Source organism: Pseudorasbora parva, chromosome 17 (genome assembly GCF_024679245.1).
Source record: "Pseudorasbora parva isolate DD20220531a chromosome 17, ASM2467924v1, whole genome shotgun sequence".
NCBI classification, from domain to species: domain Eukaryota; kingdom Metazoa; phylum Chordata; class Actinopteri; order Cypriniformes; family Gobionidae; genus Pseudorasbora; species Pseudorasbora parva.
The window spans coordinates 26,792,753-26,814,348 of NC_090188.1; the positions used below are offsets into that span (position 1 = coordinate 26,792,753).

The 21,596-nt window shown below is 38.7% G+C and overlaps 1 protein-coding gene across 1 annotated transcript in view; it reads left to right on the top strand.

Annotated features, from left to right (window-relative positions):
• The window catches only part of jag1b (jagged canonical Notch ligand 1b), a 34,611-nt gene extending 13,600 nt beyond the window's left edge, over window positions 1-21,011 (top strand). Inside the window, exons 5-26 of the mRNA XM_067421284.1 lie at window positions 863-923; window positions 3,417-3,547; window positions 3,632-3,751; window positions 6,452-6,565; window positions 6,658-6,771; window positions 6,859-6,972; window positions 7,080-7,126; window positions 8,150-8,323; window positions 9,426-9,576; window positions 10,280-10,444; window positions 10,878-10,991; window positions 11,085-11,198; window positions 11,303-11,416; window positions 12,452-12,568; window positions 13,171-13,198; window positions 14,628-14,713; window positions 15,419-15,532; window positions 15,813-15,922; window positions 16,024-16,257; window positions 17,017-17,148; window positions 17,399-17,546; window positions 19,118-21,011. Coding sequence (XP_067277385.1) covers window positions 863-923; window positions 3,417-3,547; window positions 3,632-3,751; window positions 6,452-6,565; window positions 6,658-6,771; window positions 6,859-6,972; window positions 7,080-7,126; window positions 8,150-8,323; window positions 9,426-9,576; window positions 10,280-10,444; window positions 10,878-10,991; window positions 11,085-11,198; window positions 11,303-11,416; window positions 12,452-12,568; window positions 13,171-13,198; window positions 14,628-14,713; window positions 15,419-15,532; window positions 15,813-15,922; window positions 16,024-16,257; window positions 17,017-17,148; window positions 17,399-17,546; window positions 19,118-19,572 — 2,957 coding nt within the window. The 3' untranslated portion in view covers window positions 19,573-21,011. The remainder of the gene's footprint in view (window positions 1-862; window positions 924-3,416; window positions 3,548-3,631; window positions 3,752-6,451; window positions 6,566-6,657; window positions 6,772-6,858; window positions 6,973-7,079; window positions 7,127-8,149; window positions 8,324-9,425; window positions 9,577-10,279; window positions 10,445-10,877; window positions 10,992-11,084; window positions 11,199-11,302; window positions 11,417-12,451; window positions 12,569-13,170; window positions 13,199-14,627; window positions 14,714-15,418; window positions 15,533-15,812; window positions 15,923-16,023; window positions 16,258-17,016; window positions 17,149-17,398; window positions 17,547-19,117) is intronic.
• The last annotated feature ends 585 nt before the right edge of the window (window positions 21,012-21,596 follow it).

A 21,596-nucleotide genomic window follows, 5' to 3' on the forward strand; every position in this document is an offset into this window, starting at 1 on the left:
AATTGTGGTTTTTCGACCTGGAAAAGTTCAACAATGAATATTGACTAAATATATTTTGATGTTTGTGGTCGTAAGATTTTTTTAAATGGTTTTGAATCAAGTCTGTTATGGCCATCAAGGCTGCATTTACTTGTGACCAATACAGTAAAAAGAGTTATATTATGAAATATTATTTCAATTTCAATTTAAAGTGTTTTATATTTGAATATATTTTAAAATGTAATTTACATCTGTGATGGCAAAGCTGAACTTTCAGCATCTCCAGTCTTCAGTGTTAAATAATACTTCAGAAATCATTCTAATATGCTGATTTGATGCTCAAGAAACATTTCTTCTTATTATTATCAGTGTTTAAGGATGAATAGAAAAGAAAAGAAAGTTCAAAAGAACAGCCTTATTTTGAAATATAAATATATAACAATGTAAAAGTCTTTAAATCCAGACGTTGCTCCCCACGTGCATATATGCATATATATATATATATATACACATACTTTTTTTTTTTTTACACAATCATCAGAAAAAGTGTTTTTTAAACTGCGTTTCATGTTGATTATTCTGAATTCTCTGTAAATTTCATGATTTAAATGCTTTCAGACAGTTGCCATTTTAAGAGTCTGATGGGTGAGGGTAGTTTGGAATAAGCTGTGAACAGAGAGCGCAAAACCCAAAGCCTGACGACAGGCCTCAAATTAGAGTAGGCTTCAGTGAGCTGATCTGGGGTTTGAAAGATTCCCACCCCATACATTCCCAAAACGATTTCATGGGTGAACAGGGAACATTGAAGCCCGCGGTGTTATTTTACACAGCCCAAACGTACTCTTGTTCATCCTTTTACTTTTCCTCCTTTTCTGTTTTCTAGCTATCTGCAGACAAGGTTGCAGCACCGAACACGGATCCTGTAAGCAACCCGGTGGCTGCAAGTGAGTTATTTATTATCAAATTTATTCTCAACATTTTGTGCCATTTCCTTCAAGAAAGCAGGTTTAACACTGTCAATGGGTTTATTTTGTCCTCAGCCTTGCTCTTTAACATTTGAGCAACAAGTCAAGCCTTGTTAAAGAGTGAAAGCTGTAACAGTACTTTGACCGCAACTAAAGGCTCACGGTTAAATCTTGTTAGAATCCATGTGTCCCAATGAACTGTCAGGGTTTCTGGTGCACAGACATTCACCTACAAGTATTCCAACATGGCTGGCGTTTAGCACTGAGATGGTGCCAATAAAACCATGTTGTGGAGACAACTGAAGCACAAAGCTATTTATAGCTATTTTAATGTTTTGCTTTTGTCTGGCAATATGTTAAGGCCTTATCTACAAACCATAATCAGCCAAGTTGAACATTTAATTGGCTTTTAAAATGCACTGCTTGTTTTACTAATGATGTATGAATTTGGCCACAGGGGAAAAGAAAGCGATGCATATCTGTGTGTGTCCGTATACAGCTATTGCTCCCGAGTGCATCATAAATACTTTTGTACTCTTTTGTAACACTGATGCACATCGAAAATAAGTCATAAACTAACTGGCGTGTGTAATATGTAATAAAATAAGATGGTGGTTTTATTCTACAACTATTGTTTCCCTAGAGGACAGAATTAAGCGATTTTGGAGTTTTTTTCATCCTTCCATAGCCACATGTGCACTTTCTTGAGTTCTTTGACTTTTTCTGGAGTTATGATTTGCTTTTGTAATGTGCATGAATCCTATGTGTATATAAAAAAAAAATGCAGAAACGAGGCGGTCCTCAGTATTTGCGTCCTCATAAAGGAATGTCTCATGTGTTACTTATTTGTGTTGAGTAGGGCATTGAGTTAATGAAAATTGAATTTCTTCCACAACAAAATGATTTTCTATTGGTTTGAGCAAGTCGTGGCAGGGTTTGGATTAAGAATTTACCGGTTTTTCATTGGCTCGTTCTAGGTTTTTACTTGGATCTGATCAACATCCTGACGTTGGTGATGTTTTGTTATGAAGTTCTTGTTTGTTTGACTAGTTCTTATCATTGTACTATCTCTGAAAGCATTTAAGACCAATGCTAGAAGCCTACTGAATTCAATATATACTAAAACCTCAGCTCTTTGTTACATTTGGCATGATTATATCCCATTACCTATTCATCTCTCACTGAAAGCTTGCCAGAACACACAACCATGCAATTGTGCAACTGTTGTAACAAGAGCTCTTACTGTGCTATATTGGAACCGTCAAGGCCTACAGGGTGAAAATGTGTCTCAGCCATGCCGATTTAACGTCATAGTTCTGCTTTATGATCATTCAAAGGCGCTTCTGAGACCTGAAATGCAGTGTTTTGTGAATGTTTCTCATAGTGAAATCTTCTCGCACGTTTAAGAATAGTTGCCTTTAATCACAGAGAGAGGTTTCCTCAACCACCGTGTTTATTTTTACAGCTGAACTGCCGCCTCAGGCTAATTGTTTTCTTTTTTTTCCCAGAGGGCCGTCTGTTTTCCTGCGACTGAGCACTCAAGCGACTTACTATCTCATCTGAGTCCTTCTTTAAGGAACAGGTTATCACATGGGCTGCTTAAAGTGTAGGGGAAGTGTAGGGGAGAGCTATCTCTGAGCCGTTTTGGAGATGACTTTTAATTACAGGCTTAGAGATGTTCTGCGGCCATAGCTCTGACTCTCTTTTTTTTTTCATTCCCGGAGCAGAGAATGGCTACATGGGAACAGGAGTGAGACTGCAAAAGAACCCGCCATAAATACATTGGCCAATGGAGCAGTCTGCAAACACAATCCCCCACCCAAACGGCCCGGGCAGTTTTGGGGCCAAGCCGCTCCGCTTTTATTGAGACAGAGTGTCCTGCCACTAGCTAATGCTAGTCTCTCTAAAAGACCCAGTGGAGTTTTAAAGCTGCTGTTTGTTGTTTGCATGGCTTGGCATTAAATAATCAGACAAGAAGTTGTCAGCGGTTCCATTTTTCCCAGTGGACTGGAGTGAACTTTTAAAACGCAGTTCATGAAAGGGTAACCTTTAAGCGGCGAATTCCCTGAAAAACAACAACTTCCTCTTAGGTTTGATAAGTACTTTGAGTAAATAATGGCAAATTATACTTCAGAAAATCGTTACACATTGTTTTTGTGTGGTTGCCTTTTCCCCTAACGCCTTTTAAAAGCATGAGAGAATTGGAAAAGCAAACTCTTTTTAAAAGAGGTGTTGGTGAATATCATTTGAATTTTTCGAAGAGAACACAACAACATTTTCTGCTCTCTTAATCAAAATAACATTTCATTAAATTAATATTGTTTAGAAAATTGTTTTAGCCTGTTAGCCATGACATCATAAACAAAAACTTATGATGTAAATGCACAGGTATATATTGTTGGTGACAGTTGCAGATTTAAGTGGTAATTGCATCTATAAAACCTTACTTTAGGCTGTAATTGTCCCTTTCAGGTGTCTGTATGGCTGGCAGGGTCTGTACTGTGATAAGTGCATCCCTCACCCGGGCTGTGTACACGGGACCTGCGGTGAACCCTGGCAGTGCCTCTGTGACACTAACTGGGGTGGACAACTCTGTGACAAAGGTAAGCACACTTTCATTTGACTTATTCTAACTCTGTATTCCTTTCAAACATTCATTGTTAATACAGAATGTTCTTACCTCTCAGATCTAAACTACTGTGGAACACATCAGCCATGTCTGAATGGAGGAACATGCAGCAATACGGGGCCTGACAAGTACCAGTGCTCTTGTGAAGACGGCTACTCTGGGGTTAACTGTGAACGAGGTGAGTCTGTCATGCTATAGTGGTTTAGTTTGAAGATTCTGAATAAGAACGACCACATAGACAGCAAAGTTCTGTCTGACTGACACGAAAAAGGGGTCAAATTGCATAGTTTTGTTTTTATGTGGACTTCAGGCAGGGATGGATTTATCTAAAATAGTTGATATAATAATAAACCAATTGGAAATGGCTTTTCTATGCAATATCAGACTGTTAGTGAACAAATTGTTGGCAGTGCCGTCTGAGGATGATACTAATTGTTTTTTGCAATAAAAATGTCAGTATTGTGCTTTTTGATGTATACTGTTACTTTTTCTTTGGCCCTGTCCCAAATGGTGTAATTCTTATGCACTTAAGGTCATATGCACAGACGGTGGGGTGACCCATTTGTCATTTTAGGTTTCAGAAGGGTGTTTATGAGCAGTCTATATGCGTCACAAATAAGTTCCACAGCAGACCCAGCAGTCAAAGCGGCATTACGTCATGAAAGTGCAGACTTTGTAGGAAGACCGCAAGTGTTCAGGGTGACATTTGGGACAGAGCTTTTTTTTGTCATAATAGTTGTCGTTTTTTATTCCTATCAGTCCCTTTGAAGGTCTCTCTTTTTGTATTTTTTATTTAAATATGGAGTGTTTGAAATTGGTAATGCTTGTATAAAAATAAAAATAAATTGTCAAGAGTGTACTGTAGCAAAGAATATAAGTCATTTTCTGTCATTCTATTGGAACCGAATAACTAAAGCATTAAACGGTGGTGTATAGGCTAGTGTACATTTTAAATATAATCAGAGTTGATGCACAGAATTATAAAGAATCATTTCATGCACTGTCAGATAGAATCTGCAAACATTGTACCTTTTAGCGGTACACCAGCTTGCCCATAAAGTTATGACTTATCTACCCCTACAAGATGCATAACATTTACCTTAGAGTAGTAACACAAACCAACATGTACCATCAAGGTACTACTATGAGCATTTTAGGGGTAAATAAGGTACAAAATTGTCTCTTTGAGGATACTGCCACAGCAACAAGCTGTTAAAGGTACACTTTTTTCTAACTACTACCCAAAAGATTTACCATCTTTCCCTGTGTATGACCCTGAAACATAATGACACCGTAGCTGTTGAAACCTAATACATGGAGCAGTTTTAAGACTGACGAATGAATTCGAATGAAAGACCTGAATGAATTTCAGGGATTTGATTGTCTAATTTAATAAATCTTTCAAGTAATTATGCACCGCTTTCTGTGTTTCTGTTGGCACGAGTTCCTTTTATGCACAATACCATTTTGCAATTGACACCAAGTGAAATTACTGCAGCAGTGTCATTGTATTCTGGTAGAACAGTAGATGGGAACGGCTGTAGAGAGCCTATGCGGGATCAGATGATGTCAGAGCTCAGGCCTTAACTGTCTACAGTGTCAGGAAGTGCGCCCAGGTCTGCTAATCCTCTGTTATGATATGTCCTGCCAGTGGATCTCGTCTGTTTTGACAGTCAATGGTTGGATGGGTATAGTGATGAAATCTGCCAGATGGACCGTTATGGCTTTTTTCCCCTCCCCATCCTCGTCTCAGATTCATATGATCCACATTCAAGCCTTTAGGGTCGTGACAACCTCCTGGGGCAATGTGAAGAAATCTTTTCTATCCAAACCATTGGAGAAATCTTTCAGTCTTGAGCAGGAAGATAAAAGCTAAACTAACTAATGAGTTAATGGGGTCAGTCATGTGACTACAGTGCAAAGGTCAGATTAGCATGCATTGGTCACTGAGGTAGACTTGAGAGCACATTAGATAGTTCACTCAAAAAAGAAATCTGTCTTACTGTGCTCACCAAGGCTGCATTTATTTGATCAAAAATACAGTTAAACAGAAAAAGTGTGAAATGTTATTCAATTTCAACAATTTTAAAATAAATGCTGTTCACATATTATTGTACAGGGATGCAAACATGTCACCTTTCCACAAAGTTCGCTGTTTTTAATCCAGAATAAGTCCTTCATGTGATTCGAGTTTGTTTTTTAAATTATAATTTACAGTACCATTAGTACCAACTCAATTCTGTACCTGCTGAAAGGCGTATTTTTTGTGTGGTCGCTCTGATTTCTAAATATGAAAAAGTATTCTATTTACAATGTATTTGTTCAGCGTTGAGTATCGTAGCCAATCAAAGACATGTCTGTTAAAAGCAATGGCCAATCAGATGTGTTTACTGTAGGTTAGTCAGAATGCGGCCATTATCCCTCAAAACACAAGTACGAGTTTTTAAAGTTTACTGACTTTGACTGATGAGTTTCACACGCTCACAGATCCTTTCATTTGAACAAACAAAGAGTAGACAAGATGCAAATAAGAGATGAACTGATTATAACAGGAGTTTTTGCATGAGTGCTCAGTGAATGTTCAAAGCAAAACATGAAATGAAGTATATCAGGGAGTGGAAATGGCAAATGAGCTAATAAGTAAGTTTTTCACCCCTTGATGAGTTTGCATCTCTAATTGGAGCACAGTTTGTTGGTACTTCAGTGTCACGTGATCCTTCAGAAATCATTGTAATATGCTGATTTGGTGCTCAAGAAACATTTATTATTATCACTGTTGAAAACAGTTGTTCTTCAATATAATGATCATTTGTCTTCAAGAGCATGTGTTCGGAACTGCATTCTGCAAACGAGTGAGACTGTGTGCTTGCATTCACAGCTGAACACGCTTGTCTGTCCAACCCATGTGCGAATGGAGGGACATGTAAGGAAACCAGTCAGGGTTACGAGTGTCACTGTGCAGTCGGCTGGAGCGGCCCATCGTGCGAAATCAGTAAGGCATCACACAAACATGCTTTTTTTAAATAATCCACAGAGAAGATGCCAAACAACACTTGATGAGTCTAACCTGCCTTGTTCTTATAGATGTGGACGACTGTACACCCAACCCATGCAAACACGGAGGCACCTGTCAGGATTTGGTCAATGGGTTTAAATGTACCTGCCCTCCTCACTGGACCGGCAAAATGTGCCTGATTGGTGAGAGATTACTTCATCATTTAACTTTTTTTTTCTCCAAATATGTGCATGCTTTTAATTTGTTATTCACAAAAATAATTTTCAAAGATGCTAATGAATGTGAGGACAAGCCATGTGTGAACGCCAAGTCATGCCACAATCTGATTGGTGGATACTTCTGCGAGTGTCTCCCTGGCTGGACGGGACAGAATTGTGACATAAGTGAGTATAACAATCTGTGGTATTCTTTTTAGCTCTGCATGTGTTTGCATATATTTTTGTGCAGTGTTTAAGGGTTATAAATTCATAATATTTCTCTCATTTTTTAGACATTAACGACTGCCAGGGTCAGTGTTTGAATGGAGGAACTTGCAAGGTAGGAGATCACCTGATCTTACTTCACTTTCAGTAGTCGTTGTTTTTGTTGACAGCCTTTGACCCTTAAAAATAAAACTTTGCCCTTTACTATCGACATGCACTACTGTTCAGACATTTGGAGTAAGAAATAAATGATTTTATTAATGCATTAAATTGATCAAAAGTGTCAGAAATTCATAATGTTTCAAAAGATTTCAAATAAATGCTGTTCTTCTGAAGTTTCCATTAATACGAATCCTAAAAAAAATCCACAAAATATAAAGCAGTTTTCAACATTGATGATTAGAAGAAATGTTTATTTCAACATATTATGTTTTATGTCAACATGTTAGAATGATTTCTGAAGGATCATGTGACGGTTGACAGGAATAAATTATAAAATAAGTATATTGACATACATACAGACTTGGTGAGCATAAGAGACTTCTTTCAAAAACATGACACATCTTACTAACACCAAACTTTTAAATGGTAGTGTAAAATTCTGTCCAAGATCTGCCCACTTAAGCAGGAAGGGGCTGGCATATTAGTACAGCCAAGTACAGCTATTTTAGACATTGATGTTTAGATATGGGTTTATCTGATATCGGATATAACAAAGAACAAAGTGGAATGTACAGGTGTACTCAACAATATCCCCTATAATTGCTACTGACAGCTTCAAACAAAACTCCTGAATCCCTTCAGACTGAATGCATCAACCTCTCAAACTTTGACAAATCCAGTGACAAGTTTGTATTCAAAAGGGCTCATTGTAGAAGCCTGGAAACTGTAAACATCCAGAACAGAAACATGAAGAGTTCATGGGTGTGTCATCCGAGGCTGACATCTTGATACTATTCATTCTCAGAAGTGAGCCCTCTAAACAGAATAATAATATTTTTGGAGGGTTATTGCCAGGAAAGTGTGTCTATGATTATGGCAGAAAGATTATTTGACCTTCGTCACTTCAGTACACAGAGTTATAGTATGTTTTAAAAAAAAAAAATACAAATGAAATTCTCTCTGTTTTCTTGAACAGGATTTGGTGAACGGTTACCGCTGTCTTTGCCCTCCTGGCTACTCAGGTGAACACTGTGAGAAGGACATGGATGAGTGCGCCAGCAGTCCCTGCCTGAACGGTGGTCGGTGTCAGGATGAAGTCAATGGATTTCAGTGTCTGTGTCCCGCTGGCTTCTCGGGTCAGCTGTGTCAGGTGAGAGAAACCATTTTTTTGTGTATAAAATATTATATAACAATAACTGTATATACTGTATATTTATTTTTGACTTAAAAAAAAAACAAGATTTATTTTAAAATGATTCATAGCAGATGAATAAATCTTGCTTTTTTACTAAGTCTGCCTCACATTATGTAATGCTAAAGCAAAAATAAGACTTAAAACATAAATATGATTGACAAAGTTCAAAGTTGTAAAATTGCTTCCAGTTAATTTCTGTATTAAATGCGCCAAATTGTGATGTTTCTCGTCAGCCGTAAACACCCTGCAAATATACAGTTAAACTGTGGCTAAACTGGACACGTCCTCATGCGTCAAAACAAAATCACGCTCATAAAGAATAAAATCCCTCTATCGATAAACTGTATTTTGAAATGTTTTGAAAGAAGTCTCTTAAGCTCAACAAGGCTGCATTTATTTGACAGTAAAATCAGTAATAATATTATAATTTAAAATAACTTTTCTATTTTCATATCATTTAAATTGTAAATGATTCTTCTGATTGTAAAGCTGAATTTTCATCATTACTCCAGTCTTCAGTGTCACATGATCCTTCAGAAATAATACAGATATGCTGATTTGATGCTCAAGAAACTTGTCTTATTATTATCAATGTTGAAAACAGTTGTGCTACTTAATATTTTTGTGTAAAACGTAATACATTTCTGGATTGTTTGATGAATAGAAAATTATTATTTTTTTCTATTTAACATTATAAATGTGGTACTTTTAAATGAATGCATCCTTGCCGAATAAAAGTACAAATCTTTCTCAACCTAAACTTTTAAACAGTAGTGTATACCTTCATCCACCCAGCTCTAGTTGTACCCCAAAGAAAGCGAGAGACAAAGAAAGAAGTGCTAGGTTTGAGACCGGCAGGGTTTGGCTAGCTCTATAAAATATTCTTCTATTTATTTTCATTCTCTTGAGCGTTTTGGTACGTTTTTTCCTGGCAGACGTCGTGTCGAGGCTGTTGAGGGTTGCTCCGTTTTCTAAGAATCCAAAAATGCCTGGATATCATTTTCCCCCTCATCATTGAGCTCTCTTTTCTCCTCTTGTAAATCTTTCTCCGGTGTAGCTGGATATCGATTACTGCAAGCCCAACCCATGTCAGAATGGGGCGCAGTGTTTCAACCTGGCCTCGGACTACTTCTGCAAATGCCCTGATGACTACGAGGGTAAAAACTGCTCTCACCTGAAGGACCATTGTCGAACCACATCATGCCAAGGTGAGAAATCTCAGTCTCCGGGACGGATCCTGTCTCAGTATCTCTTTGTAAAGCGCCTCTAAAGCCCACAGTAAGCTGATCTGCTAGATGCATGCCATTGTTCAGCTGCTGAGTAAAACGAGATTACAGGCCCGTGGACTCTCCCACCACCTTCGGGGGGAAAGATGAGAAAAAAGAACTCATATTTTGTTACACGAGGCTTTTTCAGCCCATAGTGAGCTATTTGACAGTAACCTCTCTGGACACACAGCTCACATACACACAGTCTCTCAAACACTTTCCCCGTTCCAAAATCCTCCTGAACATTTGCCAGCTTCTTAACAGCTCTGTGTGTGTTCTCCGTGGTTATGACTTGGTGGGATTCTCTGCCTTGGATGTTTTAAAGTATGTGTGTGTGTGTGTGTGTGTGTGTGTGTTTGAGGAGAGGCAAACCCCACAGCTAGATAAGCCCATCAAGTTTCTTTTTGTGCCGAATTAGGGCTTATGTGCATTAAATAGCCTCCTCACACACTCTTTCTGCAAAAGCAGATGTAAAAACGGGAAAGTGAACCAAAAAAAATATCTGAATAAATTGCCTGGATTGCTGTTAAGTGGAAGAATGGGTAGTGTCACAAGCCTTTTTAGTTTTTATGTCACTTACTGTCGGTCTGCAAAGAAGCAGATTTAACAGCTGGATTTCGTTCTTTCGTTGAAACCCTAACAGTGATCGACAGCTGCACCGTTGCCGTGGCATCCAACAGTACACCGGAGGGGGTGCGATATATCTCCTCCAACGTCTGTGGCCCTCACGGACGCTGCAGAAGCCAAGCCGGAGGCCAGTTCACCTGCGAGTGTCAGGAAGGTTTCAGAGGCACCTACTGCCATGAAAGTAAGACTGAACATATTATTGGATTATAGGGATGCACTGATATTACACATTATCTTTCCATTAAGTCTGTAATTATTTTAACTGATAATTGCCCAATATTAAAACCCTATCATACTATTTTGTCTAATTAAATGAAATATAAAACACACAAAAATGCTTAGAGGGAATTTAGGCTTCACAACTTTAAAATGCACATTTAAAATATATATTTATTTGTAGATTTGCTAAGTATTACTAAAATATATATATATTCTAACTATAGAAATAAGAAAAATAAGCATGCACAATTAAATATCTAATATCTGACAATATATATTGACCGATATCAGTAAATAGATGTAGGCTAATAACAATAGGAAACAATATATTTAGTATCCTTATCAGATTATTTACTTGGTCTCATATATTCCTAAATTGTGTGGTCATTTTTCAGATATAAACGATTGTGAAAGTAACCCTTGTCGCAATGGTGGAACCTGCATCGATAAGGTGAACGTTTATGAGTGCATCTGTGCTGACGGTTGGGAAGGAGTTCACTGCGAAACCAGTACGTTCACTTCAATAGATTTTTCTCTAATTACACTAAATGTTTGTGCTTCTTTGAGTTGATTTTCTCATTCTTTTCTCCCCATTTTTTCAGATATAGATGACTGCAGCTTGAACCCCTGCCTGAACAAGGGAGCATGTCAAGACCTGGTGAACGATTTCTACTGCGAATGTAGAAATGGCTGGAAGGGAAAAACCTGCCACTCCCGTACGAAAGACTATTTTTATGACCCACCCAGTTTGTTGAGTTTTTGTTTGTGTACTTGAGTGTACGCACAGGGTTCTAAACTATTGGACCAACTGTAATTTCAGGTGATAGTCAATGTGACGAAGCCACATGCAACAATGGAGGTACATGCCATGATGAAGGGGACATCTTCAAGTGCAGGTGCTCACCTGGCTGGGAAGGTGCCACATGTAATATAGGTCAGTTTGGATGATGCCAGCCCATTCACTTCCTCTCTTTTAGAATGTGTTACAGCTCATAATACAGCAATCCCACAAACCCCTGTGGCATGCTTCTTGCTGCAAACAAAGTCATACCTTTACAAGAAAATGCACGCAGCTGTAGCAATCCTTGAAGCTACAACTGTACAGCAAATAATTTGGCACATATTTGCTGTAGGGATTTTTTTGGCAAGTGCTTCAGAACCTCAAATTGCTCATTTCTAGAATGTTATGGCTATTCAAATTTTCAAACTTTATAATGCCCACGAATTTAAACACCTAAGAAAAATAGTAATTGTGACATTAGACATACTGAAAATATTATCGCTACTGTAATTAAATTACATTTATATGATTAGTATAGCACTATCTTGTATTTCAAAATAAATACTGGTCCGATGATGGGTCCATGATTTTCTACTAATCTTTAAAAAGTAGAATGAAACAATAATTGTAATGATTATGTACATTATAAAATAATATTCAAAATAATACAAACGTATAATATTAATAGTAAGATATACAATAATTCTTCTTTTTAACCTCTTTTTTAAATCTTTTTAAACTCTTTCTTCGTGATTTTTTTCTCAGTTTATAAATCCCCTGGATATTCAGGACCAATTTTGTGGTTTATAATGCAACCTAAGAGCAAAATAGTGGAAAAATACTTTTTTCACATCTGATCAATCTAGCTTACAGATTGGACTCTTGCTCTATTTCTATCAACATGTTGGCAGAAATTTGCTTCAAATAGCACGGCCTGTAAAATAACACCTTCGTGAAACATTTTTTTTGCACGAATTTGCTCGATGCAGAAAATATCATATCTGGCGTACGGTCGGCTCCAATTCTTTGATGGGAAATTCAGTTGGAACGAGCCTTGGGAAATGTTATACTTGGTAATACTTCAAGATGTAGTGGGTCTGTTTTAAGTGTGGCAGTCTTGTTGTGGTTGCAGTCGTGTTGATCTGTTCAGTTCAAAGGGTTCTGACCTCTCTTGTGGTTCCTCTGCAGCCAAGAACAGCAGCTGTCTGCCCAACCCATGTGAGAACGGAGGCACCTGTGTGGTCAACGGCGACTCCTTCAATTGCGTCTGCAAGGAAGGCTGGGAAGGATCCACCTGCACCGAGAGTGAGTAGTGCTTCCTGTGACAGATGGCTGCAGTGTAACTTCCTAGGTAGATTTAAAGTGGAAGAGGGAGTAATTTTACTCATAAAAGTACATTTTTCAACCCTCATTTAGTCTGAGAATAAAGCAAGGATCCATTTTCTTGGCTTTCTCTTGCTCGTTCTTTTCCATTCTCTTTCTCTAAACCCACCTCACCCTGGCTGGACATTGTTGACTGCTGCCAGCTATGGAGGAAAAAATTTAAATGAGGGAAAGTGGAGACAGATGTACCCCCCCTCCCTCCTCCACCTTCCTCAAGCCCACCACCTCTCTCTCTTTTTTTTCCCCCCCTTGATGTGCCTTCTCATGTATTGTTGTATACCTCTCACTCTGTGAGAACGGAGAAATCCGGAGTCCTAAAAAATTAAGAGAGAAGAAAAGCTGGAGACAGCGAGTCAGTTAGTAACCGAGTAATCAGCGACTCTGCCAAGCTGGACACCCACGCGAGCACGCACGCGCACACCGACACAAGCTCTGACATGTTCACTGTTGTGTTCGTTCTTATGTGTTCACATGGGTGTGAAGTGAAACAAACCCTCTTGTCTCTCTCTCTCTCTCTCTTTCAGATACCAACGACTGCAACCCACACCCATGGTAAGTCCTGGCAAAACATTTACACTCAGCCTGCCGCTGTAAACAGGCCCGTACAGCTGTGCCGCACTTTCTCACACTCTCTCACAGTGCTGGGAAACAGGCACTCCCATAGCTTCTGTCATTCCAAGGGTGCGTTAAGCTTGCTGTCTATTGTGCTTTTGACATCGGGTTCATCTGCTTGAAAAGTTGTCTGAGCAAGATTCTGAATTAGTTCACGATAACATATCCCATCAAAACATCTGATATAGATTGTGTCATTTGGAATCAGGTTCCAAAATGAACTTTTTTAACACCTGACAATAAGTGAGTGAAATGATTAAGTTTACTTGTGGTAATTGGATTTTTTTTATATAGTCGTAAAAGTTCTTGGGACGTGCAAGCAGCAACAGAAAAATTATTTAATAAATAACTTACCTGGTTGCCTTAATTTTTAGTTCATTAAAATAACATTTTTTTAGTTAATACAATGAACATTTTTCATAATCGACAACCTTTATTCAAATATTATTAAACGATTTGGTAAGCATATTGGTGAATTGTGTGTGTTTTATTTGTGATGGTGCACTGAAACATGCCAAATAGTGCTATTTTCATGATTTACCAAATTTTTTATGTGGTTCAGATACAATAATATTTTGCGTTTCTATTTATTAATCCAATTTCCTTCATTGTATCAACTCAAATTTTTAAATTCAATACACTCAAAATGAAGACAACCAGGTTACTTTCTTTTTTAAGTTAAACCAACAATATTTTTTTTTACAGTCTAGTAAACAGTTTGTATGTCTTCAAATCTGTCACTTTTATCAATTACAGTCTGACTTTACAATTTTAATGTATTTGGTTTCACTTTATTTTGATGGTCATCCAACAGGCATTCTATTGACTATAAGTAGTGTTGCACCTACATGTCTTCTACCTCGAGAGTGTTAGTAGAGTATTAGTAGGGTTCTGGTTAGAATAAGTTGACTTGTAGGTGCAAAGTTTGTTATAGCCTGTAGAATGTCTGTTGGATGACCATCACAATAAAGAGTTAGCATATAATAAGCAGACAGTCTACTGATACTCTCATGAAATTTAGTTAACATGTAGTTGCAAAGTTATTATATAGTAAGTAAAAAAATAATTATATATATAAAAAAATAATGTAATGGTCCCTTTCAACATGCCGTTGACTGTAAGTCGACTATAACTAATTTTATATTATATAAAATTATATAAATTAGATTTTATTATTTATTTACTTTTTCCACTATAGTCTTTTTTTAACCAAAATCTCACTGTGAACCATTAGCTCTTATACAGTATGTCAACATGCCAGCTTTTCCTCTCCTTTGGCGCTTGGCGAGTGCTACTTTTGGACCCTGTCTATATTGTAATGGTGGCTGAATTGAACTGTGCCTGAACCTCAGTCTTTCTCTCTCTGCAGCTATAACAGCGGGACGTGTGTGGACGGTGAAAACTGGTATCGTTGCGAGTGTGCTCCGGGTTTCGCCGGGCCAGACTGTCGCATAAGTGAGTGTTAGATGACGCCTGATCCTCTTGGCTGTTGGCCCTGTTTATGCGCAACACATCTCTTCAAAAACAAACAGAGCTGGAGCAAAATGCACAGTCTAGCCACCCAATTAGCCAATCCTCTGGGCAGAATGCCAACGACACAGCAAGCACCGTCCTTGCATTCTGCAGCGCCGATGTTCACGGCCCCTCGGGAGAAACTTGCTTGCAGTGACCGAAAGCCAATCAGCCTGGTTATCCAGCACTGATTACAAAGCTAGTTTTTCTCTTGGAAAAGCTTTCATCTGGCTGCACAAGACATACCATAGGCTTTACTGTTTGATGCATCCAAACTTGCCAATGAGCTCATGACGTTACTGTCAGCTTAGCTCAAAATGATATAGTCCATGAGTATAGGGTGTTCAGTCATATGAACTCAATGTATCAAAGAAAATTCTCATTTAACATCCTTAAAATGATGTATATTTACCTCATATGCAAGACTGCATTACAGTTTTGTCTTGGTTTAAGCAAAAACAAACTTTAATTCAAGATGTTCTTTGATATCATTAGCAGGCTTGCTTATTAGGTAAATCGTTATATATTATTTATATGTAGATATTTTCCTTAAGGGAAACAAGACCGTACTTGTTGATATTCATGCTGTTGGAATGGTTTTAGGACATTTAGAGTGTGATTTCTAACAATTTCTCTTCTTTCCTTCAGATATAAATGAGTGTCAGTCTTCTCCCTGTGCATTTGGCTCAACCTGCGTAGATGAAATCAATGGTTACCGCTGCATTTGCCCACCTGGAAGAACAGGACCAGAGTGTCAAGAAGGTGAGCGTCATATAAGCTTGTGCAAACTGGCAACAAACCGCATAACTACAAACCTTAACTGTCCCCTCGGGAGACCACAATTTCTTGAAAAGTAAACCAAGACCTGCATTAACACCTCCAAACCCTTAATTTCCAAAGCAATAACTTAACCCTGTTCAAAAAAAATGTAATTAAAATATGACTTTGGGCTGCATGATTATGACAGCTTGAATTTTTCACTCAAAGATCAAACAAACCCCTTTTTTGACATGTCATAATCTTCTGTTGGTGTCATTCACAGTCATTGGGAGACCCTGTATTGCTAATGGACAAGTAACTGCTGATGGCGCCAAATGGGAGGAAAACTGCAACCTTTGCCAATGTCAAAATGGAAGGATTCATTGCACCATGGTAAGTTAGCTGCCACTTTAAGATATTCTTGAGGCATTTAGTAATATTTCCCTTAATTTCACCATCAAAATGCATATTGTTTGGCTTTTTTATTTGTTTAGATGTGGTGTGGACCAAAGCCATGTCGGGCAGGAAAGACCAGAGGTGGATGTCCTGCTGGCCAATCCTGTGTTCCCATGCAGGAAGAGCACTGCTTTGTCAAACCCTGTCCTAGTCTGGGAGAGTGCTGGCCCCCTGTGCCCCCTCCACCCTCCAAATGCCACGCCAGCTTCTCTTACCAAGACGACAGCTGTGCCAACATCACGTTCACCTTTAACAAGGAGAACATGCCTAAAGTAAGTTACACTTTCAGAGGAGAGCGACTGAATTATGAGCTTTTGAGCCGCTTCCCCCTTCTCCAAACGTCTCCTCCACCCTTCTCTAATTCGGCAGAGAACCGAGAGCGCAGTGGGGCGTGAAAGATCAGGTTCTCTTCATCTAGGAGACAACGTTCCTCGTGGGTGAAGTTTTCCAGGCTAGTTGGATTCTCGCAAGCTTTGTTGTCATATCCAAACAATTTTTCTTCAGAAGAAAAAGCGCAAGAAATACATCTTGTACAATAAGCCCTGGCTTGGTATCCCTTTCCGAACCAAGGCATTCCTGAGCTAATATCCCGTAACGGTTTAATACTTAGGCAGTCATTGTATGAGAACAGGGTTTGAGAAACACCGCTGGCGGCTGCCCACCAGCCAGTCTGAATTGCAGAACGAGAGACAAGTGAGTGCAGCACAGGACAGCGACAGGCATAAAAAAAAAAAAAAACCCACACAGTTCTTCTAATGTGCTACACAAACGAGGGAGGAGTGTATAGGATTCACATTTGATTAGGGAAAAACCTTACAGTCTTTGTCGATTTTTTTTATTTTAAATTTCCCCACTGACTAAATCTTTCATTTTGGTCTTTTCGCCCTGCCCAAAATGTCTGCTTTGCTATGGGAGATGAAGCTAAAAACCGAGGAGCAGTTTTGGGGATTTGGATGCATATTGCACTAATTATTTACTTGGAATGGGTTTAAATATGAACAAAGTCATAATAGATCCTTCTATTCCGACAGGGCTTGAGTGTGGAACATGTATGTAATGAGCTGAGGCACTGGTACCTGCTGAAGAACCTCACGGCAGAGTATGCTGTGTCCATCACCTGTGAGCCATCTTCTTCAGCTAGCAACGAGATTCACGTTAGCATCGTAAGTACGGCTTTTTAAAAGGTTTAAATGGGTCTAACATTACATTTAATGATGCTTACCCTTTAGCTTTAGAAAAGTTAGAATTCATGTCATTCTAAACCTGTATGATTCCTTTCTTCTCTGGAACACAAAATAAGAAAAATGTGTTTTTTTCCTTTTATATGTGCATTGATTGTCAGTAGGGTGAGTTCCAGAGTTGTTTTGGACCCAAAGACTTATGATATATAATATATGCATCTTATCTGTGCAGTCCACAGAAGAGCCCAGGTTGGACAGGAGTCCCATTAAAGACATTACGGTTCAAATCATTGACTTGGTGAGCAAGCACAATGGAAACAGTACAATCATCAAAGCCATCACTGGCGTACGGGTTCACCAGACACCAAGCCCCAAAACTGGTAAGTATCTCTCCATCATACTGGACATTGGGTCCATCTTTGCTGAAAGTAATCGAAAATCAAAGTATTAAGGTTTCCACAGTCGAGGCCAGTCGTCTTGAACTGTCTGTCCTTGGTCTGTCTTGCTTGAGAAATGTTTAACTGTCAAAAGAAGCTTTAAGTCATTGAAGCCATGGAATGTTACATCAGCTCTGCCAGTTGGATGGAACTTCAATTAGACATCAGGGCCCTCTTTATGCATGCCGTTCATCAAAAATGGCGTCCAATGTTTCTGCCAAGCTGCTTGCAAGTCTCTTCCTCACTTTAGAAACCTTTAGAACGTGTGCGCCAGCCTCTGTAGATTGGGCCAGGGAAACGGGCATAAACAGGGGTATGTCTTGTCCAAAATAGGAAAATTTTGTTGTTAAGTTGATGTGTGGATTCTTTTTTCCCTACACCACTTCTGTATAACTTCAAGATTTTCCCATTTCAAATGCACAAATGTTCACCAGTAAATGGGAATAAAATGTGCAGTAGATCTTTTTGAGTCGAGTTTCCATTGTAGTCTAGGAACAGGTCAATGACATGACACTTTTATTAGGTCCGGATCTATTTATTTATTCGAAAGTACATTAAAATTTATAGATTTACGGCCAGATTTACTAAACAGGGCAAAATAGCACTATTCCAAAAAGTGATCTACTGACGACGCACAAATAAAAAAGCACAGACGTAGCTGGATCATTTCCATGATGACTAATGTTATCAAACCCATACAAATTCGCATTTTTGGTGGTAAATAATGGCGCAAACACCAGTTAATTGACGAGTGCAAACCTTAGTAAATCACCTTGCATGATTCATTTAAATACTCTCCTCCCATACATTTTGAGTCTGAAAGGGAAACTCCTACAAAAATAACAGCGTTCTACGCCTTTTCAGGGCAAATTTTTCTCTGCGTGTCTTTAATGGTGTGTTTAATGGAGTGTTTGCAATGGTGCAAGCTGTTGGGAAATTTGGCACATAGTGATTTGCAACCACATCCTCTATGATGAGCACGTTTCTTGGTCTCTCCTGATATCATAATGAGGAAATATCCTGAATAAAAAGAAATCAATGTTTGAAAAGAAAACCTAAAGTAGTTTGGCATAATTGCCATTTTATGCATCTGGCAGATGCTTTTATTCAAAGTGACTTAAATTGTATTCAGGTTTTATATTTTTATCTTTCCTTGCATTCCCTGGGAATCAAACACTTGACTTTTGCATTGCTAGTGCCATGCTTTACTTTCATATCCACCAAATCAAGCCAACAAACAACAAAGCTAGTGGTACCTAACATGCAAAAGAGAAAAACATTGGAAATATATCATAGAGGACTGCTGCAAACCCTAAAGACTATCAAGTTCAATATGCCTGTCAATTATCAGATAATTAGCTCATTTGCACTCAAGAAAGTTGAATATTTGCCCAGTGTCTGCTTTCACAGACACATATTTCTCCATAAGCTATGGCTAAGCTCCATAATAAAAGAAACTACATGATTTATCATTCTCCCGGACACGACTAACTGTCCCTCTGGTTCTTCTCCAGACTACCTGGTTCCTCTGCTCAGCTCCATCTTCATTGTGCTATGGATCCTCGCCCTGGCCTCGGCCTTCCTGTGGTGCGTCCACCGCCGCCGGAAACAGAACACCCACGGCAACACGACTACCTCAGCAACGGAGGACAATACCACCAATAACGTGCGCGAGCAGCTTAACCAAATCAAAAACCCCATCGAGAAACTTGCGGCCCATGGCGTGGCCATAAAAGATTACGAGGGGAAGAACTCCATCATTGCCAAAATTAGGACGCATAACTCCGAGGTGGAGGAAGAGGAAATGGACAAACACCTGCAGAAAGCGCGCTTCACCAAACAGCCGGCCTACACGCTGGTGGAGCGGGAGGAGCGAGCGCCCAACAAAAACCCAAACTGGACTAACAAACAGGACAACAGAGACTTGGAGACAGCACAGAGCTTAAACAGGATGGAGTATATCGTATAGCAGGCAGCTGCGTTGCCGTGCGACCGAACCCCTGTTGCACTTACCGGTCACTTGGCAGGGTCTCGGGGGGAGGGTTGCGCTTCTTAAAACTGTTGCGTCATGTTCTGGACTCCAAGGCTGTTATTTGCCTAGAATCCTGTGTTAATTTAAGTTTCGACAAGCTGGCTTCACACTGGCAATTGATAGTTGCTGTGGACGGCTAGAAAACCCGAATGCTGCGTTTCGCATCCAGTGTTTTCCTTTGTAAAAGAGAAGAGAAAAAAAAAAGTAAAAAAAGAAAACGTACACATTTCAAATGTCTATATTTTTGTGGATACGTTTGAGTATCTCAACGAGTCTGAAAAGTTTGCATAGTGTTTGCAAATAGTTTTAAGTGTTATTTTCGTTCATAATGACAATGCTCTCACAGCTAAAGTAGTTGTTTCTTCCTTATCCAGCGGCTGTGTGGAAACTCTCTCTAGTTGGTTTTATTTCTAGTTCTGAACTGAAAGTGCCTTCACAGCTACGCACCACAGCGATTGTCGGAAATGAGTATGAAAAGAAAAAGAAAAAAAGAGCAAAACAATTATTTATTATTTTTCTTTTCTTGGGGCGGGATAGGTCGGTCAGCATTTTGCTGCCAATATGAAGAATTGTCAATTTAGTGTAGATATGTATATTTTTTTTAATTAATCACTGTGTATATTTGATTTATTAACTTAATAATCAAGAGCCTTAAAATATCATTCCTTTTTATTTATATGTCCTGTCTAGTTTTGAAGGTTTTGATAGCTTTTTAAGCCTTTAGCTTTGTCCAGACGACATTTGTTTCATATTTCACATACCAAAATTTCGAAGAGGAAAAAAAGCAGTCTATTTTTTAAGAAACAAGACGGGCATTTGTGTGCCTGAGCATTTTTCTTTTTTTCTTTTTATACATTGTCAGATATTTCAATATTTGTATTTTGCCAACTCTTACTTGCTTAATGCAGGTAAATGTCATCATCATGGCTGCTTTTTGTTTGGAAACTTGGTGGCAGACACATTGCTTGCCACGGCTGAAAAAGAAAATCATTAAAAAAAATATATAAAATAAAAGGGAACATGAGTCTGTTAGTTGCTTGTTGATAAACCTGATTCACACAAATCATTTCTCCTCGGCTTCGGTTTGCAGTTTGTCATAAGCTAGGCTGTGAATACTTGAACAGTAGGGGGCCAATGGAAACACTGTAGATGACTGCCTTGCTTTCAGGAGTCCATTTCTATTGCTGTGCACATGTAGTGTTCTTTTCGTAATTCTTTTATATTGAGGCTCTCTAAAACACCAAACCGACATGCTTATCACATTTTGTAAATTCTATGAGATCATGGCAATATTCATTGTTCATATTTGACCTTATTGTACATTTGTTTTTGTTTCTTTTTTAGTTTGTTCCTGGCAATATTTTTTGAATGTTATATTTATTAAACATTTTGTATAAAAGGAAAATTAAATGTTTGTTTTCCATTTGTGCTCTATTGTAAACCCATTTGATTTGATTTTGCCCGGCAACTCAGTCTGAAAATCTGTACATTAATTGCTACTGCTTCGGTTACACTTTTCCAGCGACCAATCACAGACTGGCTTATCCACCTGGCGCGCTATTTGCGGGTTTAGCATGATGACAGATAGAGAAGCGCTGGGCTGTTGCCCGTTGATCACACCTCTTGTGGTCTGATTGGTTTAAGGACTATCCAATTGTGTACAGAGTCATTTGAATTATTCTTGTTTATCACAGCTCTTGTGCAGCAGAAAATACATAGCAGACTCTCCGGGCCAATGTTCAATCTTAAATTGAGTTTGGTCTGGCGATAGCCAGACAACTGAATCCTCTCTTGAGCTGACATAATATTACGTGAGGCATAAGGTCCGCCTAAATGCGTTGAAATGGTATAGCTGTGCGGGACTGATTGTACTCGGTGTCATGTCAAAACTGACACTGTGACTGAAAAACCTTTTCCTCATGATGAATGAGGTATTCATTAAAATAACTGCAAGGCAAAAG